Source organism: Ctenopharyngodon idella, chromosome 4 (assembly GCF_019924925.1).
Source record: "Ctenopharyngodon idella isolate HZGC_01 chromosome 4, HZGC01, whole genome shotgun sequence".
Taxonomy (NCBI): Eukaryota; Metazoa; Chordata; class Actinopteri; order Cypriniformes; family Xenocyprididae; genus Ctenopharyngodon; species Ctenopharyngodon idella.
The window spans coordinates 3,990,100-4,016,781 of NC_067223.1; the positions used below are offsets into that span (position 1 = coordinate 3,990,100).

At 41.4% G+C, this 26,682-nt stretch overlaps 2 protein-coding genes across 16 annotated transcripts in view; one reads left to right on the forward strand and one right to left on the reverse strand.

The window, feature by feature from the left end:
* Positions 1–24,993, forward strand: part of ppfia2 (PTPRF interacting protein alpha 2) — a 188,186-nt gene extending 163,193 nt beyond the window's left edge. For 6 of the 15 annotated variants that reach the window (XM_051890693.1, XM_051890694.1, XM_051890698.1 and 3 more), the window contains 13 exons: positions 2,269–2,283; positions 5,627–5,708; positions 7,684–7,884; positions 8,780–8,842; positions 9,845–9,877; positions 11,593–11,768; positions 11,903–12,000; positions 12,111–12,286; positions 12,374–12,442; positions 12,981–13,137; positions 17,541–17,597; positions 20,817–20,897; positions 23,469–24,993. In XM_051890693.1, coding sequence (XP_051746653.1) covers positions 2,269–2,283; positions 5,627–5,708; positions 7,684–7,884; positions 8,780–8,842; positions 9,845–9,877; positions 11,593–11,768; positions 11,903–12,000; positions 12,111–12,286; positions 12,374–12,442; positions 12,981–13,137; positions 17,541–17,597; positions 20,817–20,875 — 1,186 coding nt within the window. In that variant the 3' untranslated portion in view covers positions 20,876–20,897; positions 23,469–24,993. The remainder of the gene's footprint in view (positions 1–2,268; positions 2,284–5,626; positions 5,709–7,683; positions 7,885–8,779; positions 8,843–9,844; positions 9,878–11,592; positions 11,769–11,902; positions 12,001–12,110; positions 12,287–12,373; positions 12,443–12,980; positions 13,138–17,540; positions 17,598–20,816; positions 20,898–23,468) is intronic. The other 9 variants (XM_051890695.1, XM_051890696.1, XM_051890708.1 and 6 more) reach the window with 4 other exon arrangements.
* The window catches only part of acss3 (acyl-CoA synthetase short chain family member 3), a 43,147-nt gene continuing 41,429 nt past the window's right edge, over positions 24,965–26,682 (reverse strand). Inside the window, exons 13-16 of the mRNA XM_051890709.1 lie at positions 26,347–26,469; positions 26,143–26,242; positions 25,871–26,046; positions 24,965–25,764 (exon numbers count right to left, since the gene is read on the reverse strand). Of these exons, the coding sequence (XP_051746669.1) occupies positions 25,681–25,764; positions 25,871–26,046; positions 26,143–26,242; positions 26,347–26,469 (483 nt within the window). The 3' untranslated portion in view covers positions 24,965–25,680. The remainder of the gene's footprint in view (positions 25,765–25,870; positions 26,047–26,142; positions 26,243–26,346; positions 26,470–26,682) is intronic.

Consider the following 26,682-nt stretch of genomic DNA (forward strand, 5'->3'; position numbering starts at 1 on the left):
GAAGGTAATTCATTCCTGGGCACAAATCTTGTAAAACTAATTAAATATTACTGACACACCATAACAACCTTCCTCACAAATACTGCCATGTTATGCTTCACACACCTCCCTGTAAAAACCAATATTTGAACATATGGCCCATCTGGATGCATTGTAGTGCCTTAGGCCAGAAACATACTTTACGCAAGTAAGCAAGCGCATTGCAAGCGTACAGTCCTGTTGTACAGACTTAAGCCGCGTTTCCACCGCAGGAGCTTTCCCCAGGAACTAGGGGTGGAACTCAGTGTCTTTCGACCTCAGGGACCAGGGTCTAAAAGAAGTTCCGGGTAAAAATTTCCCCCTCAGAAAGCCCCTGCTCACTAGGTAGTACTTTTCCAAAGTTCAGGAACTTTCAGGGGTGGGACTTGGGCGCGACGGAAACGCAGACAGCAGCAGGTCTGGGGGGGAAAAAGTTTCTGGGACTAATTGTTCCGGGTAATTTCAGTGGAAACGAGGCTTTAGTGTGCGTTTTTGTGTCACTTTGGCGATAGCAAGCCTCAGTGCTCATGATAGAGTAATGCGATAAAGTAACTGTTGTTTAGGTAGCTAGCTATTGTTGCGGCAAATTTGATGTCTCTGTGTCCCTTCAGTTCTGGTCTCAAAGAAAAACTCTCAGAGTCGAAGTTCCAGGTCCCAGAAGTTTAACTTTATTGACAAGCAACAAAGTGAGATGCCAGCTCCACATCTGAATCTCTCTAGCCAGGGCACAGTTTTTATACATTTTTCTTATCTGTTACAGTGTGAGATCTACCCCTACAGTTATTTTCCATGATCTCATTTACAGGTGCTCTCTTCCTTTTCTTTTCTTGGAGTCTCCCAAGTACTCTCCAACATTTTTACCACAGTCACTTCACCAATTAAACTGCAGGTGTTGCTTATGTAAGAGATAATTTTCTTAGTAAAGGTGGCCGACTGCCAACTACTGTACATCTTTTGACTTAATATCTCATGGGCCTTCTGCCAATTGATGGTCAACTCTTTTCCCGTGGGCCAAATGAAACATTGTATCAAACCAGTCAATACTCCTCGGAGGCAAGAAGCCTTCACATGACACCCTTAACAATGGTCTTATTCATTTCACAGCCATCTGTTGTCTGGTGGAAAATTACCAACAAAATATGCTTAGTGGCCAAGTTAACTTCTCAGACACATCTGACCCTTATAGTCACATAGGCCAAGAGGCCTCGAAACACTTCTAGCTTTTATAGTAAGCAAACGAATTCTACAATTGTTTTCTATAAGATGGATAAAATACTCCATCACTATAAGCGTGCTGACAGTATAACTAACGTAACTAAGTTGCGAAGCTAGAATCTCTTCAAACTGTTGATCCACCATGACAGTAGATGACGACGCTTGAAGCAACATTGAAAATTTTGTTGCATTTTGTTTCGTAATGAAGCATGTTCCGATAAATAAAAGTGTTTCTAAAGTTAAACAAAAATGTATCGAAAATTAGCATTTCGATCACCTACCAAAAACGCTTTGATGCGCTAAAACTTTTTTGCACAAAAAATTCTGAATAAAAACTCGGCTAATGTGTGATTCTGAGCTTGCGTAACTAACCGCCATTCACAAATTTACATATTTGCGTAGAGTATGTTTCGGGCCTTATGTTAGCTCATCTAAAAAAGAATGAATTTTCATGGTCAGTATAGATTTAATTTCTTTAAGTTTACAATAATAATACAGCTTATTATCTATATGCCACTTGTTGTACTACTAAAGTAATGTAATTGTCTTGAATTTGTATGATTGTCATTTGTAGAATGTATGATAACATGAGAATGTGCCTTTCATAGCAGGCTTGTGAGTTTGTTGCATACTGTGTTTACAGCATGTCATGTGATGCTTGCCGAATATCACGTTTCTTTGCCTTAACGCTAATGGTTGAATGTGACCGTTTTATGTAATTTGACTCGTGTCGGTCTCATCCTTCGTGGCGCCGTGCGAGGAAGACTCTCCACCGTTTCCATTGCACTGTCACACTTTTTGCATGCTGTATGATAAAAAAACAAAACCCTTTTAAAGACGAGTAGATCTGTTCAATTGTGACCGATAAGTCAATATCAAAGTGTAAAAATTCCCAACAGTAATGCACGTGTCTGAGCTGAGGTTTTTTCTAAAGTCTACATACAGTATGCTTAATAACAAGCATTTAATTTTGTCTCCCATCGCTTTCTCTATTTTTCTTTTTTCTCTCTCTCTCTCTCTCTTTCTCCTCATCTGACTCTGTATCAGCGGGTAAGTTTAGTTTGTGTTGCTGAGACTTGCTGCATTTTCCACTGTCGACGCTCTGTCCGTGTCTGTCGTCATGCTCCTAAAGTGTGTGTCTATCTTCAGGGGGGTCCGACGCATTTCCTTTCTGTCCATCTAGAGACCCCCGCCTCTGCCTTTCTTTTTCATTTGACTGTAAATGTGATTCTCCCCCTCTGCAGTTCTATAGAGGATGCATCTCTGCCTGGAGAGAGAATGTGTGCCTTTATAACAACCTGTTCTCGATCTGCCATGCCGAGGCCTTTCTCCTCTCGTGTATGTGTGCGTGCGCGTGTCCGTGCGTGCGTGTGTGCATTGTGTGCCGTATTCAATAACCAGGTCTCGTCTCTGGTTATGGACTGTCAACTCATTGACTACTTCCCTGCTCTCTTTTTCTTTTCATTTTGTTTTCTCTCATAACTGTTTCTCTCCCTCCCCAGCGACAGTATGTTCAGAGGAAGTCACTCATACGCATTACATTGGACCTGAACATATGCAGTCCAACACGTAAAGATGAGGAGAGATACATCATAACCACCACCACCACCACCACCACCACCACCACGAAGGCCTTACTGCCTTTACAGCACACAGAAATGAAAGCTCACAGGCCACTGGATAGTTCGCCACCGACACGGTGCCGGTGCCCAATCTGGTTCTGTGCTTTGTGTTTACATGAACGAAAAGGTGGTTCTGAAAAAATTAGGCCCATTAAACCTGCCGGTTTGAACTAGGAACACATAGTCATGCATAGACAGACTTTTCACCCAGTCTATTTTCTAATCTAAATGCATGTTGTGAACAATTCATCCATGCATATGTTTTAATTTGTAAAAACTCAAACTTCCAGTGAAACGACAGACTTCTCTCTGCTGACGTATGCCAGATTCTCCAATTATTTAGTCCACTTAAACCCTTCCCACAATTGACTGAAAGCTCACATTAAGATCTGCCTCCATTTAATCCACTGTCCTACAGTTTTCCTTTTTCAGTAATGTTTCACTTGGATGTACGTCACAATATGGAACTGTCATCAGTTAAATCTGGTCCACTTTATTAGCTTTCATTAGCAGATAATTCTGACCAAGAGCCATTTACTTAAAACTGGGGACCAATATGTCCTGTAACATGATCAATCTTATTTGTAATGTGTCTTTTTTTTAATGGGGCAGGTTTATCTGAAATAGCTGATACTACAATAGAACATCATGGAAAAAAGTGCTTGTTTGCTTCGAAGGGATTAAAATGTGTTAATAACAGTACCTTTTATGTTCCAGGGTGAGTGTTGGGGAAAGTTACTTTTAAAAGTAATGTATTACAATATTGTGTTACTCCCTAAAAAAGTAACTAATTGCATTATACTTGGTTACTTTTTATGGAAAGTAATGCGTTACGTTACTTTTGCGTACTTTTTCTCATCTGGGCTGTTTGTTTGTGTTTATAACAACAAAAAGTTTTATTTTTGGCTTTCACACTCAAAGTCAAACGAATAAGCCTCAGGCTGAAGGAAATGCAAATTCAAGCCTTTACAGTAGAGGGCGCAGTTCAAACAAGTCTTTCAGCTGTGCTACCATTCTGGAATACAGAAGAATAGGACGCAGAGGAAGTAAATGAGTAAATGTATTCTCACATTTAGTCTAGAATAACCATCATGTTCACACGGCGCACACATCGCATCGACACTCACGATTTCTCTCTGGAGAGTTGTCAGTCTATAAATGAGAAAACAAAGTAACTTGTGTTACTTATTTGAAAAAGTATCTCAGATATTGTGTTGTAAATTTAAAAGCAATCTGTTACTTTACTAGTTACTTGAAAAAAGTAATCTGATCGCGTAACTTGCGTTACTTGTAATGCGTTAACCCCAACACTGTCCAGGGTTTATCTCATATTGGCATTTCTGAAATGTTGAAATGATCACCGTTATTTTTATTCAATAGTTTTATTACACACCAGCTTTAGTTGTACGAACAAGCTGCATAAAGAAACAGAATCACTTGGAATGCTAAAATATGTTCCCAAAACCAGGATTAAGACTTGTAAACAAGCCCCCAAACACACACAGAACCGGATCAGACACCATGGTGGCACCATTTCGGTGGAAAAAATATATCAGTGGTCACGTAAGCGGTTTTGAGATATATTTTTTGCAGACAGAACCATATCACTCACTACAGCATGTGTTAGTACTGTACCCAACAGTTCATTCAAGTGGCCTTACTGTAGACCCCAAAAATGCGGTTGGATTATGAAGCTGCTCTCTGAGGGAGGAACATCCAACTGTCTCTGCCTTAAAGTCCACCGCAACGTCCGTGTATCATAAAATACTCACCTGTACTTGTTTTGTAGCCAAATGCCCTCACAATTCCAACACAGTCCCACCAAACGTAAAGCCTTACCTTGGAATATATCTGAGTTAAACCGGCTCAAGATGACGGATCCTCGGAAACGAGTACATTGTGACGTTCAGACATTAGCAGGAGAGATATATTGGAACATTGCTGAGGACACACTCTGTTACAAGTCCTTCAGCCCCTGTAAAGTTAGTAAACGACAAAAGGCAACCTTGAAAAAAGCTAAACATATTTCCCACTGAAGAACGCAGTAAAAAAAAGCATCTGTGTGAAAGTCTGATGAGAGTTTACGATAGCAGCCTTGTCTTAAAGCGCAAATATTTATCAAGAAAAACACGGAATAGGGTTCAAAAGAAAAGGCGATTCTGTTTTCCCTCGATAAGTCACAGTATTCCAGTTTCCTTAAGCTCTCGGTTTTAGAGGCGAGGATCAGGACACAGCAAGGAAATGTCACGATATGTTTATCTGAGAAACTGGAACTTTCAGTTAGTTGGAGTCTCAGCACGATCGACTTCACCCTTAGTTTCTTTCCTTCGTTTTATCCCACCGCAACCTTGTCTTTGATTCATAAACAGAAACTAAAACGGTGCTTAAGAGACGAGACGGACCTAAAATTAAATTATGGACTGATGTGAACTCAAACCAAGCATTGTATTGGCTTAGGTGTTGCTTATTTACAAAGATTACATGAAAAGGTAGCATTCGTCATGCTACATGCTAATTATTATATAATATATTTTAAGAAGAAACTTTTGCATTTGGTGTTCCACGTTGCTCGGATAAACAGATAGTGGCCATTAAAGGACAGGAAACCTGGCAGAGACAGATAAAGCATCTCACTTTCTCTCTCTACATGCCCCTTTCCCCCCACTCTCTCTCTCTCTGTTCAGTTGATTATCTGTAAGCTAGTTCTGTCTTTCTCCTTATCTGTCTTCCTCTCTGTCTCGCTTTGTCTCTGCCACCTGCTCTCTCTCTAGGCACGAGTTGTTGGAAGAAGCCAGAAGAAAAGGGTTACCTTTCGCTCAGTGGGACGGTCCTACAGTTGTCGCGTGGTTGGAGGTGGGTAGTATTAATTTTTGGCCAATCAAATTGCAAAAAAAAAAAAAGGTATTAAGATGCATTTTGGTCGATCGGATCACAAGTGGATGACGCTAAATACAGGTGTAAACAGGGTGTAAAACGTTTTGAGCTTATCTACTTTTGTCCACTTGACCGGATTGCTTTCATAGTGGAAACGCTCGTGTGGTCGAATGTGTTCGAACAGCCACTAATGACCGCCTGCTCTCCGCCTATTCGACGCATAAACATTATGGGAAGCACGCTAGCCAGACGGGATTTAAACTTTGTTGGCTGAAGACGCAAGTTTGATTTGAAGACAAAAAATGTACCAAGCACAATGTTCTCTCACCATTCCTGATTTCTAACACACAGTCACCACGTTCGGTGTGGTTTTGCGGCTGTCAGAGCAGAAAGGAAAGCTGCTCTCTGTATGTTTTTCCATCGTCTCCGGTAGCGTTCATATGTAAATTGTGTGAACTTATTTTGTCCATTAGATCGAAAGATCTGAAAAAGCCCATACGTTTAACCGCCCATAGACCCTTCCCTTGAAGAAATCAGGACAAAAGAGATACCAGGTGTAAAAGGGTATGTCTCTCCATCATCCACTTGTGATCCGATCGACTAAAACGCATCTTAAAACCAGGTGTAAACAGGGCCTTAGGTGTGTGTGAAAAGTGGCCAGGGCACATAAACACATCAGCTTGGCTCATGAATATTAATTATGTGATGTGCATCCAATAGTCCTACGTGTTTTTCTATAAGGCAGATGTTGGTAAGTAAATGCCTGCCATAGTAGAATTGACCGTTACCTCTTGTGCATTCAGTTACTAAAGGCTGGAATACACTACAACGCTTTTGCCCCGTTTTATAGTCTGGAGGAGTGGACACTACTTTCGGTGCCGATTTTTTTTTAACACATATTGAAAACACATATTGTTTTCATTTGTCATGCGTTTACTAGCAATGAGGCGCATGTTTGTGTTCGTAACGACTTGAAAGTATGATGTTCAGTTTTCTCTGTAACCATTTACAGAGAAAAAACTGAAGTCAGCAAGTGTATGATGCCTAGTGTTTTAAAATCTGTCACAATTTTAAAAGTCCTGTAGTGTACTCCAGCCTTAAAGATACCATTTGCCATCTGGTTAATGTTTTATACATACAGCTAAGCAGCCAAAAACAAAGAAACTAATTTATAAAGAAATAAATGTTGCTCCAAAAAGGGAACGATTACAAGTTTCCAGTTTTAATTGTTATTACACCCATGTATTAGTATAATATGGGAGACTGGTATTAATTCACCTTAACGACACTGAGGAAATGTGTGATTAAAGACAGCCTGGGATGGGATCCTAGGAATTATTTATGTATTTTTCCATATTATAATGGCACAGATATGAAGTTTATTAACTTTAATGGCTCTTTATTAACTTTCAAGGCTCTTTAATGGCGGCTAAATAGATATAGATATATATAGATATAGATATACATAGATAGATATAGATCTAAATATATATATATATATATATATAGATCTTAGCCGTATTGACTCAGCAGTACAACAGTTGCATATTACAAGCTGAGATCAGTTTCTCCTAGAATGATGCAATTGCAGTATTTAGCTGTAGTAACATGGCTGCAACTTTTTTTCGAGACTGTAACTGATATGTAGGAGTTTCCCAAGATATAATGTTAAACATACAATATTTCTGTATTTCTTTGGTGGTTTATTGAACTTGTTAGACTATTTTCTTCTTCTGCCTTAGATATGAAGTAGGGCTTGCATGATTTGCCTTTGATGCTAAAACATATTCAGGTTTGTTTGTGGTTAGAAGCTGGGAGGGTTCACGTTGTACCATTAGACATAGGGCAATGGCGCCATCTAGTGGCGAAGCTTGCAATATACTGCACGTTAATAGAGTCATTATAATGCAGACTTTGTACATGTTTAATCATTTTACACTGTGTGTGTTCAAAGCTGTGGCTGGGGATGCCGGCATGGTACGTCGCAGCGTGTCGTGCCAACGTAAAAAGCGGCGCCATCATGTCTGCCCTGTCGGACACCGAGATCCAGAGAGAGATCGGCATCAGCAACCCACTGCACCGCCTCAAACTGCGTCTGGCCATCCAGGAGATGGTCTCGCTCACCAGCCCCTCGGCTCCCCCTACATCTAGAACCGTGAGTGCGCACACACACTTTGTTTATTTGCTTTCTTTACAATAACACACAACATTAACCCCCACACCCCCACCCCACCCCCCATATTTCATCATCAGATGTTCAGCAAATACTGGGCCACACTGGTTCATCACCATAGCATCCTTATTCTCAGTTATTTTTAACCCATTTGCAGCTTAATTTTTTACTGTTGTCATGGTAATAGTGTTTTGCATCGACTGTGACAGCTGATCTGTGACTGTAGACGTTCGCAGACTGACACACACACATCCCAGCAGTCAAACTGCAGTTTATTTAAGTTTTTTTTTTATTTTTTATGCAGTCCTTCTTAAAGCATCTCCTGAAAAACTACTAAATACACAAAGTCTGGTGCCCACTGTTCGATTTTGTCCACAACTGGCCATCTGAAGCATAGTTCATAATCATATGGTAAAAGATGGTTTGTTTTCTTTATTTTTTTGATTGTAATTTTGTGACGCGATTGTCCTAAGATGTATATTAGACTGTTGAAGTTACACAGGCCACGTTGACTTTTACAGAAGTGCTCAACGGGCTCAGACAATAACAAGCTCACAAGCCAAAAAATGAAAAGGAAATTGCGCAGTGCGCACAAGACTTGAGGCATCAGCTAATTTTGCATGTTAAACGCAGTTGTCGTCTTCAGCGGTTCCCGTCCTGTCAGATAGAACGATGTTTTGTCTCCCCCTGACGTGCGTTTGTGCGTTCATTGTGCATGTGCTGTGTATGTGTATCTCAGGCCTTTGACTCTGTGGGCGGGTCTTGCTAATGATCTGACTGTGATGCTGTAACACTATTGGCTTACAGTGCTGCTGCTCTTCTTCTTTAACACTGCTTGCCCTTCCTGTCGGATTCATCTCCGGGGCCGCCCACATAGCCGTCGGGTAATGTGTGGGTAACCCACGAGGAAATGGAGACCCTTGCCGCCCCCTCGAAAACGGTCAGTCACCTCATCCTTTTCAACTGTCTAACACAAAAAAAGCCCTTTGCTTACTCCTACACTTTTTGCTAATGTTTTTGTTTAACAGAATCAGGATAGAGCACGGAAGTCGACATGAAATCGAAATGAGCATCATTTACTTTCGTAGTACACGTTCCTGGTGTTATTGTGCTCGATTCAAGCCGCAATAATGGCATACAACAACAGAAAAAGAGTGTTACGGATAAGTCAAGGTGCTCTCGAGGGTGACTTTGACCCACTTCAAAAGTGGAAATACATCAAATTAAGGAAGTAAAATGATTTGCGAATGGGGATTCATGTCGACTCCAAGCTCTGGTTTTTAACTGGGCAGAGGAAGATTTCATCAGTTCATGTCTGAATGCATTTGTGCTTCCATAATCAGCTCATATGTGCTGCCATCAATCACATCCAGCGCTAACAATCTTTAGATGGGTGAACCAGCAGCGATAGAGGCCCTAATTTCCTATAGAACAGCTCTGAGAAAAGCGAGGCTGAACGGATGTGACGCTCTCATATTCAATGTAATCAATCAAAGGAGAATAAAACTAGCCTTGTTATTGTCCATTGAGCCTCATACAATCATCACGGTTCACCCTCATCAGCATAACGATCACTGAGAACACGAGTCTGGAATGGAAACGCTCACGACACGTGTCAGATGAATGCACGTTGTGTATCTGATGTAGTTCGCGTGTGATGTTTTATTGCATTTGCATGCAGAGAGATGAGGTCAAGGACATGTTTGTTACATTCTTATAGTTTCATCTACCGTGTGTGCTGTTGTGTGTGTTACACGTTCAATAATGTTTAAACCTGCCAGATGCAACTGATGCATTAGCATGTACGATTGGGTGATCGTTTGCAACTTATGATTATAAAAGTAAGTATGTGTGTGCTTTGAAAAGCAAACAGACGTACATAGAGTTAAGCAACAATTTGCAGACGTAGCGCTGATACGGTCACTTCCTTGTGCCTCCGCAGAAGTCCCAGTCAGAGGAGGGGAGCTGGTCACAGGTGAGAGTGTAACAGTCCGCACAGATCTATTCCACACTAATTCATTTGCAATGGATGTGTAAGGTGCTGTTGTGCAGAAACCAAATACACAATTTTACATGTTATTTTAAATGCATTTTACACGTCAACATGAGAGTACAGCGCTAGAACGTCTCACTAACCTTGCCTGTAAAAGTCAGTAAACATGGTTAGTTTTGCTTCACATCCATATGAGGATACCTGGATGTGGCGTAACTTTCTGCCAAATACTGTTAGCAAATGCAGAATTGTGGCGTATAATGCACATCCTTTAGTTTAAAAGTAGTGACTCTGCTAAAAAGAATCATGAATTAAAGGGTTAGTTTACCCAAAAATGAAATTTCTGTCATTAATTACTCACCCTCATGTCGTTCCACACCCGTAAGACCTTCGTTCATCTTCAGAACACAAATTAAGATATTTTTGATGAAATCTGAGAGGTACATGACTCGTCCATAGACAGCAATATAATCACCACTGTCAAGGTCCAGAAAGATACTAAAGACATCGTTAAAACGGTCGACGTGACTGCAGCGGTTCAACCTTAATGTGATGAAGCGACGAGAATACTTTTTGTGCGCAAAAAAAAAAAAAAAAAAAAAAAACGACTTTATTGAACAATATCTTCTCTTCTGTTTCATTTTCATACGTTGTTTACGTCCAGCGCTTCCAGGTTCTACTTCAGAACGCGACTCATTATTGGCCGGCTCCTGCGTCAGCATCACACGTGTGCATTTTTGGCCAATACTAAACTGGCATTCGTACGTAAACATGGAATCCTTCACTGCGCTTACCTCGGCTACTACGTAAGGATAATGACAGGGAAGAGAAGAGATTGTTGAATAAAGTCATTATTTTTGTTTCGTTTTTGCACACAAAGTATTCTCGTCACTTAATATTAAGGTTGAACCACTGTCTTTAGCACCTTTCTGGACTTTGAAAGTGGTGATTATATTGCTGTCTATGGACAAGAATATACCTCTCGGATTTCATCAAAAATATCATAATTTGTGTTCCGAAGATGAACGAAGGTATTATGGGTTTGGAACAACATGAGGGTGAGTAATTAATGACAGAAATGTCATTTTTTAGGTGAACTAACCTTTAAGTTTTAAATAAATAAGATTTCCTTAATGTTTTAAGTTTTTAATAAGTCTGTTATGCTTACCAAGGCTGCAAACAGTAATATTGTGAAATATTATTACAATTTAAGAGAAGTGTTGTCTATTTTAATATATTTTAAAATGTAACTTATTCCTGTGATACTAAAGCTGAATGATCTTCCAGAAATCATTGTAATATTCTGATATGGTGCTCAGTTATTATTGGTGTTCAATTATTTATAACAGTTCTAATACTGAAAACAGTTTTTGCTGCTTAATTTTGTGTAAACCAATTATTTATTTATTAATTTTTTTTTTTTTTGTCAGGATTACTTGATGAATAGAAAGTTCAATAAACAGCATTTATTTGAAATACACATGTTTTTATAACATTATAAATGCCTTTAGTGTGACTTAAATGTAATCTGACTTAAATGTAATGTGATTAATTAGTATAAATTTATTGAAATATGAATAAAGTTACATCCCAGTGAACATGCAACTAAGGCTTTATAAAGTGTGTAGACTACACATAGTAGCTCCTTTCATCACACGGTTGTTAAACGTAACGTGTTACGTGCGCGTGTCCTTTAGACGCTGGCATACGGGGACATGAATCACGAGTGGATTGGGAACGAGTGGCTGCCCAGTCTCGGTCTACCTCAGTACCGCAGCTACTTCATGGAGTGTTTGGTGGACGCGCGCATGTTGGACCACCTCACCAAGAAGGACCTCAGAGTGCATTTAAAAATGGTGGACAGCTTTCACAGGTCAACAGTCTAGAAACATTGATGTCAAAAGAATCCTTTAAAACATTAGTATCCAATCGAGTGATTAAATCAGAGCAGACTTCACCACAATTGAAGTCGCTTTGATTGTAATATGGATGTATTATTTGTAACAGAACCAGCCTGCAGTACGGCATTATGTGTTTGAAGAAGCTCAACTATGACAGGAAGGAGCTGGAGAGACGCAGAGAGAGCAGCCAGCACGAGATAAGAGGTAGGTAGAAGCCACTAGGAAATAGTCCCCTGGGGCCACCGGTAAAGGTATTTGTGACGTTTGAACGAACAAAAAACACCCACTAGCATTTTCCGTTTGTATTTGCATAGACGTGCTGGTGTGGAGTAACGACCGGGTGATTCGCTGGGTCCAGAGCATCGGGCTCCGCGACTACGCCAACATCCTGTTAGAAAGCGGCGTGCACGGGGCGCTCATCGCGCTCGACGACAACTTTGACTACAGCAGCCTGGCCCTGCTGTTGCAGATCCCCAACCAAAACACTCAGGTCCCCATACACACACACACACTCTTTCAGTCTTGACATGTTTATTTTGAGGGAATAATATTTAATGCACCTTTTTTTCTCCCACAGGCTAGACAAATCCTTGAAAGAGAGTACAACAATCTGCTGGCACTGGGAACAGAGAGGCGATTAGATGAGGTCAAGCACCAGTTTCTTATCCTTTTTTTTGATTGATTTATTGATTTATTTATTTTTGGAACTGAACAATCAACAGCGGCCTGTTCTAAATCCTTATTGAGCTGCATTGCTGTCGTAAAAGAATAAGAACCTCAAAAACTTTATGTATTTAGTATGAGCGCTTTCCAAAGTCCGCAAGTTCCAAACGGAACGGCTCAAATGACAATTGAGTTTGAGATTAGCGTGTTGTATACTTTAGTCGATCTGCATAAATAACAAATGTTGAGTAAAAACTGGACCAAACGATAAAAAAATGACTGAAAAACTTATGAGGGTTCATGAATTCTAAGTATATTTATTAGAATTTAATCAACATTTTGTTTTTGTTTTTTTCCACTGACCTTGACAGTGCATTGTGCATTGAGCCAATGTAAGCTTACATCAATCGCACAGCAAAGCTAAAAGCATATATATATATAAATAGTTTCTGTAATTATTTGCTGCTACAAGCAGCGTAAAATAACACTTTGGCCTAAATTTGTCTTTGGACCATCCGCAGTGCGACGAGAAAGACTTCAGAGGGCCGTCGTGGAGGAGGCAGTTTCCTCCGCGGGACGTCCACGGGATCAGCATGATGCCCGGCTCAGCAGAGACCCTGCCCGCAGGCTTTCGCCTCACTGCCACCTCCGCACACTCACGCAGACTGCCACCAGAGGGTGAGACGTGCGCACGAGAACTCACACAGTACTGTTCAAAGCGGATATTGACAAACACAGCACAAAAGTCGGCCAGAGGGCAAAAAATCCCCGTAGTTAAAAGTGGTTTGAAACTGAGGCTATGTTTGGGATGGTATAGTAGCATTGTGCTTTATACTAACTTAATTTACTTTTTGTTAATTTTTTAGAGAGAGAGAGAGAAAGAAAGAAAATTCATTCATTTATTCATATGTCAAATGGACAGCTATAGAAATGGGCAATTCTGAAGGTTTTGATGCAAATAGTCATCAACACCAAAATAATGAATAACGCTGCAAGATATAACATGTGATGTGGCATTTAGGTATATTTACACAGAAAGTTTAGCTTGATTTAGTTTGGCTAAATCGATTAGTTAAACGAAACACCGTTAGTAGATTAGTTAAACAAAAATGATTCAGTAACGAAACACTGATGTGTGTTGTTTGGAGATGCACAACACTTTGGCTGTGGCTTTGTTGGAACTATTCTAGGGTGAAACAGAGCAAAAACAGACAAAATTATGTCTAAAATGTAACAATATTAACTTGTTTGGAAATGTTTTGAAATTTGTCTGAAAAATTTCAATCTTAAGGATTGTTTATTGTGTGCCCTGTATGGACTAACTAATAACACATTTTTCTGTAATTAGTTGTGCTTAACTTTAAAGTTTTGAATATATGTTCATATTATAATAATTTCACATTTAATCTCTAAATTAATGTAGAAACAACATAAAAACAGTATATTTTACATCTTTAAAGTAACAGGTAGGAAATATAGGCCTACAGAAATTGAATAATCAAACACTTGACAGTGTTCACTGCATAAATTATCAATGAAATATCGATTAATCCTTGATAAAGCTATAAAAGTTCAGTCAAGAGCAGCGAGTTATTCTCTCTTTCGTCTTTTGTTCTTTGATTAACATTAACGACGGACATCGCAGCAGCGGGTTTATTAGGCCGCCGTCACTTTAAGACCTGCCGCACATGACGCGGATCGGACGCACCTCTGATCTCCTCACAAGTCTTTACGGTCACTTTATTTAACTTATTTAAGAACGTGCTTAAGAGTATACCAGGGTTCCCTCTTGTCCTGTAAAACCTTGAAAACCTGGAAAATTGATGACAAACTTTCCAGTCCTGGAAAACACATGGAAAATGAGAGAAAATGAAAAATGTCCTTGAAAATTATTTTTTAGTTCTTAGGTTTTTCTTTAGTCGAGAACAAAAAGTTTATCACTGGCCAAAAACAATTACCGTTAGTTGCAGAAAGTGCGACGTTCAGGAACGTTGAGTTTTGACATAATATTTTCAATGATGATGTTTAGTCTTGTGTTGCCACTTGCAGCAGTTAGCTAATGCTATTAACTGCTCAAATGTTTGCAGAAAATGTTAATTAGCAAGCAGCTACCTAATTCAGTAACTTGCTAATTAATAATTTTGATGCGATATGAGGTCAATAAGAGATTCACTGTGCAGTGTAGCCAGCTTCATTGATTATAACAGTTGCGCTGGTGATTGACAGCTGAAAAGGAAAATCTGTATATAACCCATTCGCAATTTGAAAGTTTTTCACGCTGCTAAGTATACACACTGCAAAGTTTTGGGAACGACTAACTTATTTAAATGCAGGATTGAATCCAAAATTATATTGATTGACATGGTAATAACCAGCATTGGACGGGACAGAAATAACTAATAGACCTGCCACATATTCTATTAGGTGTTATGGGTTTCTTTGTTGTTCATCGACTTTGTCTTTGACTAATATTTTTACTTTCAAATAGTTAAACAAGACCTTAAAACAGTTAAAACAATATTTTTTGCTACGATATGGACACTGGTAACGAGAACAATTTGTCATAATGTATGGTTAAGAGCTCATATTAAAAACTGATTTTATAGTTCAGTCATGGCAATAAATTAATTTAGGGTGTGATCCTTATCTTTTATTCCTGTCATAGTAAAATTGAAAACGTCTTGGAAAAGTCCTGGAAAATGATTGCTGAAAAAGAGCGGGAACCCTGAATACTCAACAAAGCGCACATTTTGGCATACTTTTGTGTGTTTTTGTCTGTTCGTGCGTGAGATTCACAGACAGCGTGCCAGTACAGATTTCAGTTGTAATTTTAGCATCTTATCGCTCTTGAACGGTTTAATAGCACTTGAACGAACGATAGCATGATCATAAACTGTAGCGCAGCTAAAGAATGAGGGGAAAAAAAATGGATGCTGCGTTAACTGTGTTAAATATTTGTAATGCATTACAACTGAAAAAAGTAACTGCATGTGTTTTTGACAGTCCTTTATATATATATATATAGTTTAAGGCCTAGGAAAATGTGGTAATTTGTCAATTAATGTTTGTTGTTCAATGCATTAACTTAAATGGTTAAAACATGCAGGTGTAAGTGTACTGATAACAAATAGTTTAATTAGTCATTGTATAACTAATGGTTTAAATCATTAATGTGAGTTATTGACACCAAACACTATATAAAAGGCACAGCTATATGTGATATTGCAATGGGTTTGAATTTTGTGAATATCAATTTAAGTACACTTAAATAGGCCTATTTCACACTTCCGGGTTTTTGGCTTCCGGAACGATCCACGCCGGGTAAAAGTTTTTCCGGTTACAGCGATAGATAGCCGAGCCTCGATCAGAACCAGCTCGGGAATCAAAGTCGTTTTACGAATTAAATGTCATGAAAATGTATGAACGGTCTTGGTGAATTATTGGTGAGACTACAGAGCTGTCATTAAGAGCTAAATTTAAGAAATAATTTGAAGCGACGGCGGTTAAACTGGTTACATTCTCCGCGTCCGTTTGGCGCGGCTGTGCGTTATCGCGCTCCGTGTGCTGTAAAGACAGCGCCTGCGTCTCAACGTGCATACTATCCATCCTAAATAGTAGTCTATGTGACATTAGTAATATTCAGTACTATTGAGGGTGGATAGTATGCACATTGGGATGTATAAAGTGTTTTTCGTGACGTGCCGGGGAAACGATCAGCTGGCGGCTCCCTTATCGCGCAAGCCTGATCCTCTGACTCATGAAACAGTTCTGCTTGCACCCTGGATATTTGTGGATATATATATAAACACTTCAGTCATCTCTCACTCATATTTTCCTGTCGTCATCATTTTAAAGTGTGTATTATGCACAGTGTTATTGTGCTGTTGCAACATTAATGCAAAGACTGATAGTTGTGTACAGTGTGGTGTTGGAAATGAATTATGTCTTAGTTTAATCATTTTAATCGATCAGGATTAGTTATAACATATGCTTGAACGTGGGATGTGATGCCATACGAGATTAATACATGCTATTTATTTTTAAAAACGTATTAAACTCACAACAATATTATGTATCTCATGACTTTATATCCCCCATTGAAGTATATATTGGGAGTTAATTTTTTTAATGAATTAATTATATAAATAACGTTCGTCGTACGTGATACGATCAGGGGAATTGCCGAAGGAGTAGCTGCGTAGCCTATACCGTACGACAGCCGGTAAAATAAATCCACCTGGCGGGAAAAATTCGAGCAACGGTCCGAGTGGCCGTATATGCTACAAACAAGTAGAACATCATTTCTTTGTAGATTATACAACAGCAACTTGGAAAACAGACAAAACAGAAAAGGTAAGAAGCGATATTTGAGAAAAGAGCACATCAATCTAATAGCCGTAGACCCACAGCGGAACTAAGTTTACCCCGTGTCACGTGATTTATGAATCTTGTGAAAAAGGCCTATGGAAAGTTGTTGTATTTGTAATTTTTGATAGACTGATAGATAAATAAATCAATCAAATAATTTGCTAAACCTAATATTTGATCATTTGCAGTTCAGTCCTGATTTCAGTTCAACAGAGTTGCCAATATTGATGTAAGGTAGATACTGGCCTTCATCTGTAGTACTCGGTAAAACATTAAAATAATGTGTAAAATAATCCGAATGTATTTATCTGTAGTATGCTATGGTTTGGTATATTTGAATTATTTCTTTTATAAATTTTCAGCAGCCATTACGCCAGTCTTTAGTGTCACGTGATCTTTCAGAAATCATTGTATTATGTTGATTTGCTTCATAAAAATAGATAGAATATTTATGTTTACAGTAGGTTTGTGTGAGGAAAAGACTGATGCTTAATACTGCTGTTTTGTTTTGCACATTCAAACTTGGGTGAAGTATTCCATGAATACATATTTTGGCAAATGTAATAGGTAATCATGGTATTCTGTGTATTGTTTTGAGAAAAAGTGAAAAAAAATAATACGAGTAGTGTGCTGGGACACTATTCCAAACATAGCCAGTTACACACAAGGTTGACTGTGTTTCTGTTGTTTTTTTACGGACTGCTGCTGGGTAGTCCTGTACGAGGTGATGGATGACAGTCCTGACGACATGTATTTGGACTGGTTTCAAGGTCAGATATGACAGCGCCTCGAACCGTGTGGCATTCCCGACCCTCGTCCCTACAGTGCAGTGTACTCGTACCCCCTCACGTGGTCTCAATGTCTCCCGTCCTTTCTTAACCGTGAACCATACCTGTCAAGCGTACGTCAAGAGCGATTTGGAGCGGCATCACGGCGACCTTTGGTCCTTTCACGGACATGAGTCCAGAGAGACGTGCCGGTCATGGCGTAGCAGCAATAAATACAGTAGGTTAGCGACGACAGGAAAAATACAAAGGACAAGATTTGAAAAGAAATTGTGCCGTTTATTCGCCAAAAATATTTTAGCAGCTCTACATAGTTCTCTGTTCCACGCACGCTAACGCAGAGCGTCTGCACTGCGTCGCGTTACCGTTAAGGGTGTCGGAGCACTGAATGCAAAGTCGCGTCCATGGATCTTTCCAGCACCAACCCACCCCGCGTCTCTCTGCGGACAAAGACGGCACAGATGGGGAGAGTACGAAGAAAGTAGGGCGATCGCTTGTGTCTTGGAGGTGGATGTAGAAGATGATAAAGAGGATGCAGTCCTCCCTCCCATCTTCCAGAGCTGGCAGCGTGACGGGGGGACTCGGACCTTGTAAAGAAGGTGCAGGACAGCAGCCGTCACGACAAGAAGACCAGGGCGCCGAGGGGAACGAAGCCCGATTCCAGGCTTCCCGGCACGTGTTGCAGAGATGCGACATTTCCGGGACAAGCATTCCTCTCAGAGTGCCTCTTAAAGGTTTCTGTAGGTTGGCACAAGATGGAGTTGGGGGACTCCCTTTGAATTGTCATCAAGCAACTTTATCTTTAGTCTGTCCTCTTGACAATAAGGATTGGCCTGAACCCGGGGGAATGATGGCTGTTGGAAATAATCCAGCTCCTGCATGACCAGGCCTGGCCTTTCCCGTTCCACACAGACACAGTAGTTCTCTGGGCCTTGGCCGTGAGATGTTAAAGTTCGAGACCGTTTAGAACGTGACAGCTGCGTTAGCGCGGCGTACGTGCGACGGGCAACGGAATGTGTTTGAGGTACGGTGTGTCCAAAAACATTGTCGCCTTTGTTCTGTTGCAGACGTGTGCTGTTTTGTGCAGGAATGAGGGCAGAGCATTCGTGCACCACAAAGGTATATGTGTGTCGATTGACAGAAACACTCTAGGTCAATGCCTACTTGCATGCAGGTTTCTAAAAGGTGCCTGTATCAGAACGGTTTGGAAAGTGGTGGTATGTGTGTGTTCTTGACTCCTAAGTGCCTTTTGAGCTTATAGATAGCATTGATTGAAAGGTAGTTTTGTTAAAGGCTGCTTTATTCCTGGGCATTTTAGTGAATATCCTGCTTTGTTCATAAGTCAGGTGTGCTGTGGATTGCTGGAGATGAGGTGTGATTTACTGACTCGGGTTCAGGATTGCGTGTCAGTATGTGGAGAGAACAAAGACACTAAGGAGTATTTGTGTCACGGGCTGAGAGCTCATTCTACCAGAGGTACACTATGGTTACCTGTGAGAGTTTGAGTTCATGACATATATGTGGCAGTGAGTTGTGCTTGGTGTTGTGTTTTATAGAGTGGAAAGCACAGGTTAGTGAGATGATGAATGAATGAATGCATGTTTAAAGTGCTTTATTTTAGGCTGCTTAGGTGACCTTGGTTCTCTGATAGTAGGAGTGAGGTGTGTGAGAGAAAGAGAGAGAGAGAGAGAGAGAGAGAGAGAGACTGACTGACCAACCACACTGGAAAGTATTGATGTATTTCTTTATTTGTTTGTTTTGGAGTTGCAATTCCTGGGAAACTGTGGTTACTGGTGTGTCAAGTGGTGGATGTGGTGTTATGGGTGCTTCCTGGTAGCATGTTATGGAATTGGAGTTGAGATGGTGGTGTTTTTTTTTTTGTTGGAAATGTGTGCTGAAATTGCAGTACTGTGTGGCTTGAGTGATGGAGAGAGCTGTTTTGTGTGAAGGGATTTGAACTCCTTTTCCTGGAGGAGCACAATTGTGCAGTGTAGCTCCAAGCCTTGTCACAGAAGCCACAGAAGCAGCATTTAATGAAGGAAAGAAGGAAGTTGTTGGGCTGCAGAGGCAAAGTGTCCTACCTGTGTTTGTCTGAGGAGTTCCAGGGTGCTTGTCGCAGTTGTGAAGGAGGAGCAGGCTGAGCGAAAGTGGCCTTGCCCGGTGTCCCCGCTGGGTGGAGTCGCGCAGGTCGAGTCGCATGTCTTTACACGAGCCGGTCTTCACACGACAAGGGAGGAGCACGACGCCTGCCGCACGAGGGCTGCCGCTTCCGCTGCCGCTCCAGGCGCACTGACTGCTTGTGTACCCGCTACCTCGTCATCCTCAGCTGCCGCTTCTCTTCAATTACCCAACCACACGCTTTGGGCCAAGTCACGTGACCCTCTCTGCACATTTTCCTCATCAACAATTACTTAGCGAGCACACCACAGCTCCACCTCCTCGCTACTCACAACCAATGACAAGAGCTGCCATATATGCGCTGGATCTCTAATGCACTGAGAACTGCTATTTTATTCATGTCCCCTTCTAACACCTCTCCTCAGTGTTGCTGGATCTTCCCGTACTCTGTGTTTGGATATTAACCACTTCAACAACACACACTATACTAACCATGTCATTGTTTTGTTTTTCTCTTCTTTTTTTTTTCATTGTGCCATACTGATTTATTTCATAGCAGCTCAAATACAAGAAATATCTGCTTCTACCAATCACACCACTTGTCTCCATTCATCCTACATAATATAAACAGCCTGCTGTATTCCTACTTTGGTTTTTTCCCCCATCCCCACAACATCTTCAAATGTGGAATGGCGCACACACACAATCACACACACACACACACAGACATACACTAAACAAACTCTCACAATGACACATCATCATGTTCCAAATACAAACATTCATACAGAAGTGCTTCTCAATGCCTCATCACACCTCCAAGGTGATTTAGTTACTCTCATTTTAAAAAAGTCTGACTTCCACACCTGAAAAACACACCAATTAGGAAACCAATCAAACCCCACACCCACTTTTACAATGAATGGATGGTTCTTTGGATGGATGAATGGATGGATGCATGTATGGATGCATGTCAGGCACAGACAAAGACAGACAGACAGACAAACAAACAAACACACACACACACTCTCTCTCTCTCTCACACACTCACTCACTCACTCACTCAGCTTGTTTGTTTGTGTGCAGTTGGACCATCAGCAGTACAGCGTCTGGACAGCTCCACTGTGAGGACCTACTCTTGCTGAGAGAACATGAAAGCTACAAGCTGTGAGTGACTCCCACACACACAAACAACCTGCCATCAATAAAGTCCCTTTCAGCCTTGCTATGTTTGCTTGACAAACATCTCATTGCCCCTCTCCTCTGCCATCTGCTACAAAAACACTCTTTAAATCAATACATCCAATAAGTAACACTTTGCTGTCACATCACCAATCAATCAACTCAACTGACACAAGTGCACCAGCATTTACACTACTCAAACATACTGGCCAAACATGACTGATAGTATCTGCAGACAAACAGCCATGACGCTACACTTATTACGTGGAACTACAACTTCAGCCAACGCTACTTTCTACTTCCAGCTTAGCTACTGTTTGGACTCTCTTGCTTACTGCCAGAACACACAGGAAAGCATCACACAGCCGGTGACTCCTGTGAATCCAGCGCTCCTCCGCTAAATAAGCAGGAACTGATGAACTTCACCACATTAACTCATGACATAAACGGGGAGCGACACCTAAAAGCACTCAAGCCATCACATTGACACAAGTACAACATATTGCTGTGCTAGCATATAGCTTGTGCTAACTTGCCAACGGGTATCCTACCACCCCCTCTACATCTTCACAACATATTTAAAGCTTTCACAAATGTGGGTGAACAATCCCCAAACATGATCACACCTATATCATATCAGCCAGCGGCATTCTGCTCAGGGCGCTGCGCAGTCCAGCGCTCTGATAGTGGGTCACAAACATTAGCAGCAGGCCTACAACTACATGCTGCTTTCCTCGAGCAACAGTTTCTGAAGTAAACTTCAGAACGTTCTGAAAAAGCACAAAACTGCAAAGCAGATAACCCTTCATGTGGGAAACAGTGCTATTCTGAAAGAGCACTCCTTAAACACTCAGAAGACTGAAAATTCAGTCATTCATCAGTGGACCACTCCTAACGACAGGAACTAATATGATTCCAAGGGTTGCATGGTCTAAAATACATGGCTACTAAATAAATGCAACCTGACAGAACTGAACTTTATTAAAAACTTTTCAGGAGTCAAATACCCCTTTTCCACCAAGGCTGTTTGAGTTCTGCTTCAGAGCCAGAGCCTAGTTTCAAATCGGTTCATAAGTAGCACCAAACACTGCTGGTGTACAAGTAGGAAAAAAAGGAAACTTTTGACCGCCATTTAGGAAATAGCAGCTACTCAAGCTAATAGCAGCTCGATCGTAATCGCCATCTATTCAAATTACAGCAAGCTGGATGGATGCCGACGTCGGTTCGCAAAGCCGTGAGCGTCAATAGCAACGAAAAGTCCGCCATTGTTGATGGAAGGCTCGTTCGACACACATCAGAGCTGCACGGACCAATCGGCATGTGACATCAGAGTGCCGCAGGAGCGTTTGTAGAGCATACGACTCCGTGTGTGTTTGGATTGCTCTTGCGATGCTTTGATGTCGTGCGCCGATCGGTCTGCGAGAAGCCGATGCATCTCAAACAAGCTTGGTGTGTTTGTGTTTGGCGCTGCCGTGAAAGATGACGTGTATACAGTGACGTTACACCTGACTCTGTGCTGGCTCTCTAGTCTGTGGAAAGGCAAACCAGTGCTTAGAAGGCTCATAAGCTGAACCAACTTCAAACTGGCACCCAGTTTGTGCTGGTGGAAAAGGGGTACGAGACAGCTGTTTAAATCAGATGGTCTCCACCCAAACAAACTTGGTGCAAGAGTTCTAAAGGACAAGATCTACTTCTTCCTCCATCATCCTTTAGCACTGTGTGCCACTCCACTCAACCAAAATGCCACACACAGGACTTCACATCAGCACTTGAACGTGAATGCAGTTCATATATTATCCCCAACAAGGACAATGAAAACACCAAGCAGCCACAACAACCGCTGCTCACAGACACAATTCCAGCTGAGCCCTGCCCACAAAGTTTACTTCAGAGAAACTGCAACTGCTCCAAGATTCAACAAGGGAAGCCAGGATAACATACTTCAGCCTCCCTCTCTCCGGCATCTACGCTTCTGAACTTCTCAGAGAAAATGGAGGAACTTGTGTATGCTGGAACAAAACTCTCCCGCTATTGCTGCAAGCCCTCAGACATCAACCAAAAAGCAATGAGTCCGACCGCCAAAGCCCGTGGGCCCGGCTCCTCCCCCCCTCCTCCTCCGCCGCTGCTTGCGCTTCCGTTCCGCAAACGCTGGAGTGATTCGCTGGTGGTGAAAAAACAATCTCGCCCCCACAGACGGCTGTATCATAATTCATAATGGGAAATGTTACACGATAAGCAGTACCGTCTCGTTCTGTGGGTAAGCGCGTTACTTATCGCGGTTTGAAATCCACTGAGCCTTTTTGGCGTACCGCGTGATTGCTCGTCTCAAACACGTGCGCTACAACAATGCTGTCCCGACAAAGCCTTCGTTCCTGCTCTAACTACAGCAGTAATACAGGCTTATTCACGAGTAACAACAGCAAGTCCACGGAACTAACTCCGTCAAGCTCGTTTCTCATCTTTACTCATTCTCACGTCGTCCCAAAACTGTTTCTGTTTCGAAACTGCAAAGACCGCTTGTGTTCATGTACAACTTGTCTTTCGTGTTTCTTTCAGAGTCGTACCTTCAAGTTGGCCCGAACAAACGATTCTGACGAGTCACACTGCCAAGAGAACAACGGAAGCCTGCGGAGGACAGGGCGAGGAGGTGGGGGTGAAGGCGTGCCGGCCTCCCCCGTCCCGCTCCTCCGCGCTCGCCGAGGCCGCGACCCGGGCGTCCGCCGCCCTCTCTGTCTTTTATGCCACGCGCCTCCTTTGGCTTAAGTACTGTGTATTTCTTCTACAGGGGATGTGTAGGTTCAACTGTAAATCACTATAAATAAAGTTGTTTTATATATAGAAATACATAAAGAAATATAAACGATATATATACACATGTCTGTATAAAAAGATAAATGACACGTTCAGACTTTGTGCACATTGCGTCTTTTAACGTCACGGTTTTAAACGATGCTGCCGTTCCCGCTTTTCCCCTACTATTCGACATGCTGTTGTTTTTCTTTCGCTTCTTCGTGCGTTTTGAGGCCCGTTACGGTTTGCCGATTGGAAGCCCCTCGCCTAAAAAACTATTTGTACCGTCCGAGGTAATGCCTCGCTATTTTTTTGGCTCGTACCCCTATGGAGCGCAATATACGTCTGCTGGAGGTCTGACCGAAACTCTTACAAAAACGCCTCCACTCAGCAAGTAGGTCAAAAGTACAGGATGTCGTAAAACGGCATTTGCGAGCCATTTACTTCTGTGACGTGACGTGTTTACGTGTCAAACTAAATATTATTCATAAACTACTATTGCCTGGGTGTTCGTTTCAAACATCATTAATCCTTCAACTGGATTGTGAAAAGCGACTATTACGCTCAAAACCTAAAAGTGACTTTGCGGCAGATTGTGGCAAACTAGCCCTCCTGAAACACAGCCACCGCTCACCCCCCAAGTGTTAACGTTACTTTCGGAAGCCTACGTTTTTACATTTTCAACAAGAACGTCATTGATCGGATACATTTAACTCGCGTCGACTTTAAAACATTCGCTCGCACGTGTTGTTGTTTGATTTGGTTAGAAAGAATGTAAAACACGTATAGTTTGTGATCCGATTGTTTCCCGTCGTGGGTAGCGCAAAAATATACCGCCGGAGTACGGCGCGTGTTCGTCTGGACGCGAACCGCTCTGCTCGGCCTACGAAAAACGGCTCCCGCCGAGCCTCGAGGCGCGGCCGGTCGGCTGGCCTCGTCTCCGGAGTGTCCCACCGCCTCTCGTTGGGGGAAATCGCTAAAAGACAGGCTTAGCTCGTAGTGATCGTACACTTACTTGCTGTGACTTACTTTGGTGTAAAGATGTGTCCAACTCTTCTTTGTGTTCAAAATGCAGGGAAAACCTCTTGTACAGCCCTCCGCTTCCTGTCTTTGAGTTATTTCTGACACTTCGACGGTTTATACGTCCCTGTTTTGCACGCGCAGAGAATCGTTTTATTTTGTGTCCATTTTTTTATTTATTACTGATTGTATCTTGGTCAAAACTATGTGGTGATCAAAGAACTTTTCATTGTCAATAAAAGTACAGTCAAATAGGTTTTCTTTATAACAATCATTGTCAGAAATCTTTTTACAGTGCATTTCTTTAAACTGACACTATGCTAGTACTACAATACATTACATTTCACCTTGATTGATCCATTCATTTATTTATAGTGCGGTGCGTTGCAGGGTGAATCTCACAAAAACTGTCAAGGACATATATTTTACCAATAAAAAAAGAGAAAAACAATATATATACATATATATATTTTTTTTTTGGGCATAATCAAACTACAACATGAATAACACCTTTAAAACTTTAACACTGGCACAGGTGATATTGTACATTACAATAGAAAAACAAAACAAAATAAAACTAACTCCTTGTTGTTTGTCTTTTCTCTTGATATTGGGGTAAAATAAATGTGACCCAGACATATTTTTGTAACATTCACCAATTTGACTTATCTAAACATGTTGCTTATTTGGTCCAACAAATACAAAACTATAAACAAATAGAAATGATCTTATTAACACCATCTATGACTCTTTTTTTTTCTTTTTCTTTTTTCTTTACAATTTAGTATCACATTATTATTATTAAAAAATATTATGGCATAGTAACAAGTACAATCTATTGGAAACCACATTTCTCTAATGCAGATCTTCACAGAATCTCACATCTTACAGAGGAAAGTGGCTGTGTGTGTGTGCGTGCCTGTGTGTGTGTATCTGTGCATCCATATCTGGTGGTCAATTATTTACCAGGTTGTTTCACAGTTTCTCTCAGCATCTTCTCAATGTCCTTAAACACCTCAGGATCTTCTATGGTGGGACTGATCTACGCATTTCACATTATAAACATCCAAATTAGAAATTTTGTCTGAACAAGAGCATTTGCAGCTGTCCACCTATTTAATTGATAACAGTTATCACGTCAAGAATACCTTATAAGGCTTGTCGTTCACCAGGTTAGCGAGAGACGATCGTGGAATTTTTCCCGAGCGGGTTTTGGGAAGAGCTTTGACAAAGACGACCTTCCTGAAAGCCGCCACCGGCCCGATGGTGTCCCTCACCAATTTCACCATCTCGTTCGCCAGCGCTTCTTCACTCTTCTGACAGTCTACAAACAAACACACACACAAAAACACATCCAATAAGGTATATTCTTCTTTGTGATTAAGCTACTTTACACAAAATGCTTTACTTCATTCCTCACCATTCCTGAGCACACATAAAGCCAGAGGCACGTGTCCCTTCAGGGCGTCCTCCAGCCCCACCACGGCACAGTCCACCACAGAAGGGTGCAGCAGGACAGACTGAAGGACAAACGCACACGAGATATGGTTTGTTGGTACCGCAGCAAAAAACGTGCTTGTGATTATTATTTGTGTCTCGAGTGAGACGCTCCCTCTCCTCGCACCTCTTCGAGGGCGCCGGTGGACAGCCTGTGACCCGCCACGTTGATGACGTCGTCGGACCGAGACATGATGTACAAGAAGCCCTCCTCGTCCACAAACCCTGCGTCCATGGTGTCGTAGTATCCCTACGAGTGAGTACGATACAAATACTTTTAAATACAAACACACATTCATGAGTGGTACGTGTAATATTTCTTTGAGCCGCTGGATGGCGCTGCACCCCATAAAAGCACAAATCGCAGCTTGCCGTGCAGTTCTCAGCTCGGTCCGTTTTGCTCACTTCAGTGCCAGTGATGTCTATTAAAGTACAAACATCCACACACAAAGACATTTTTACC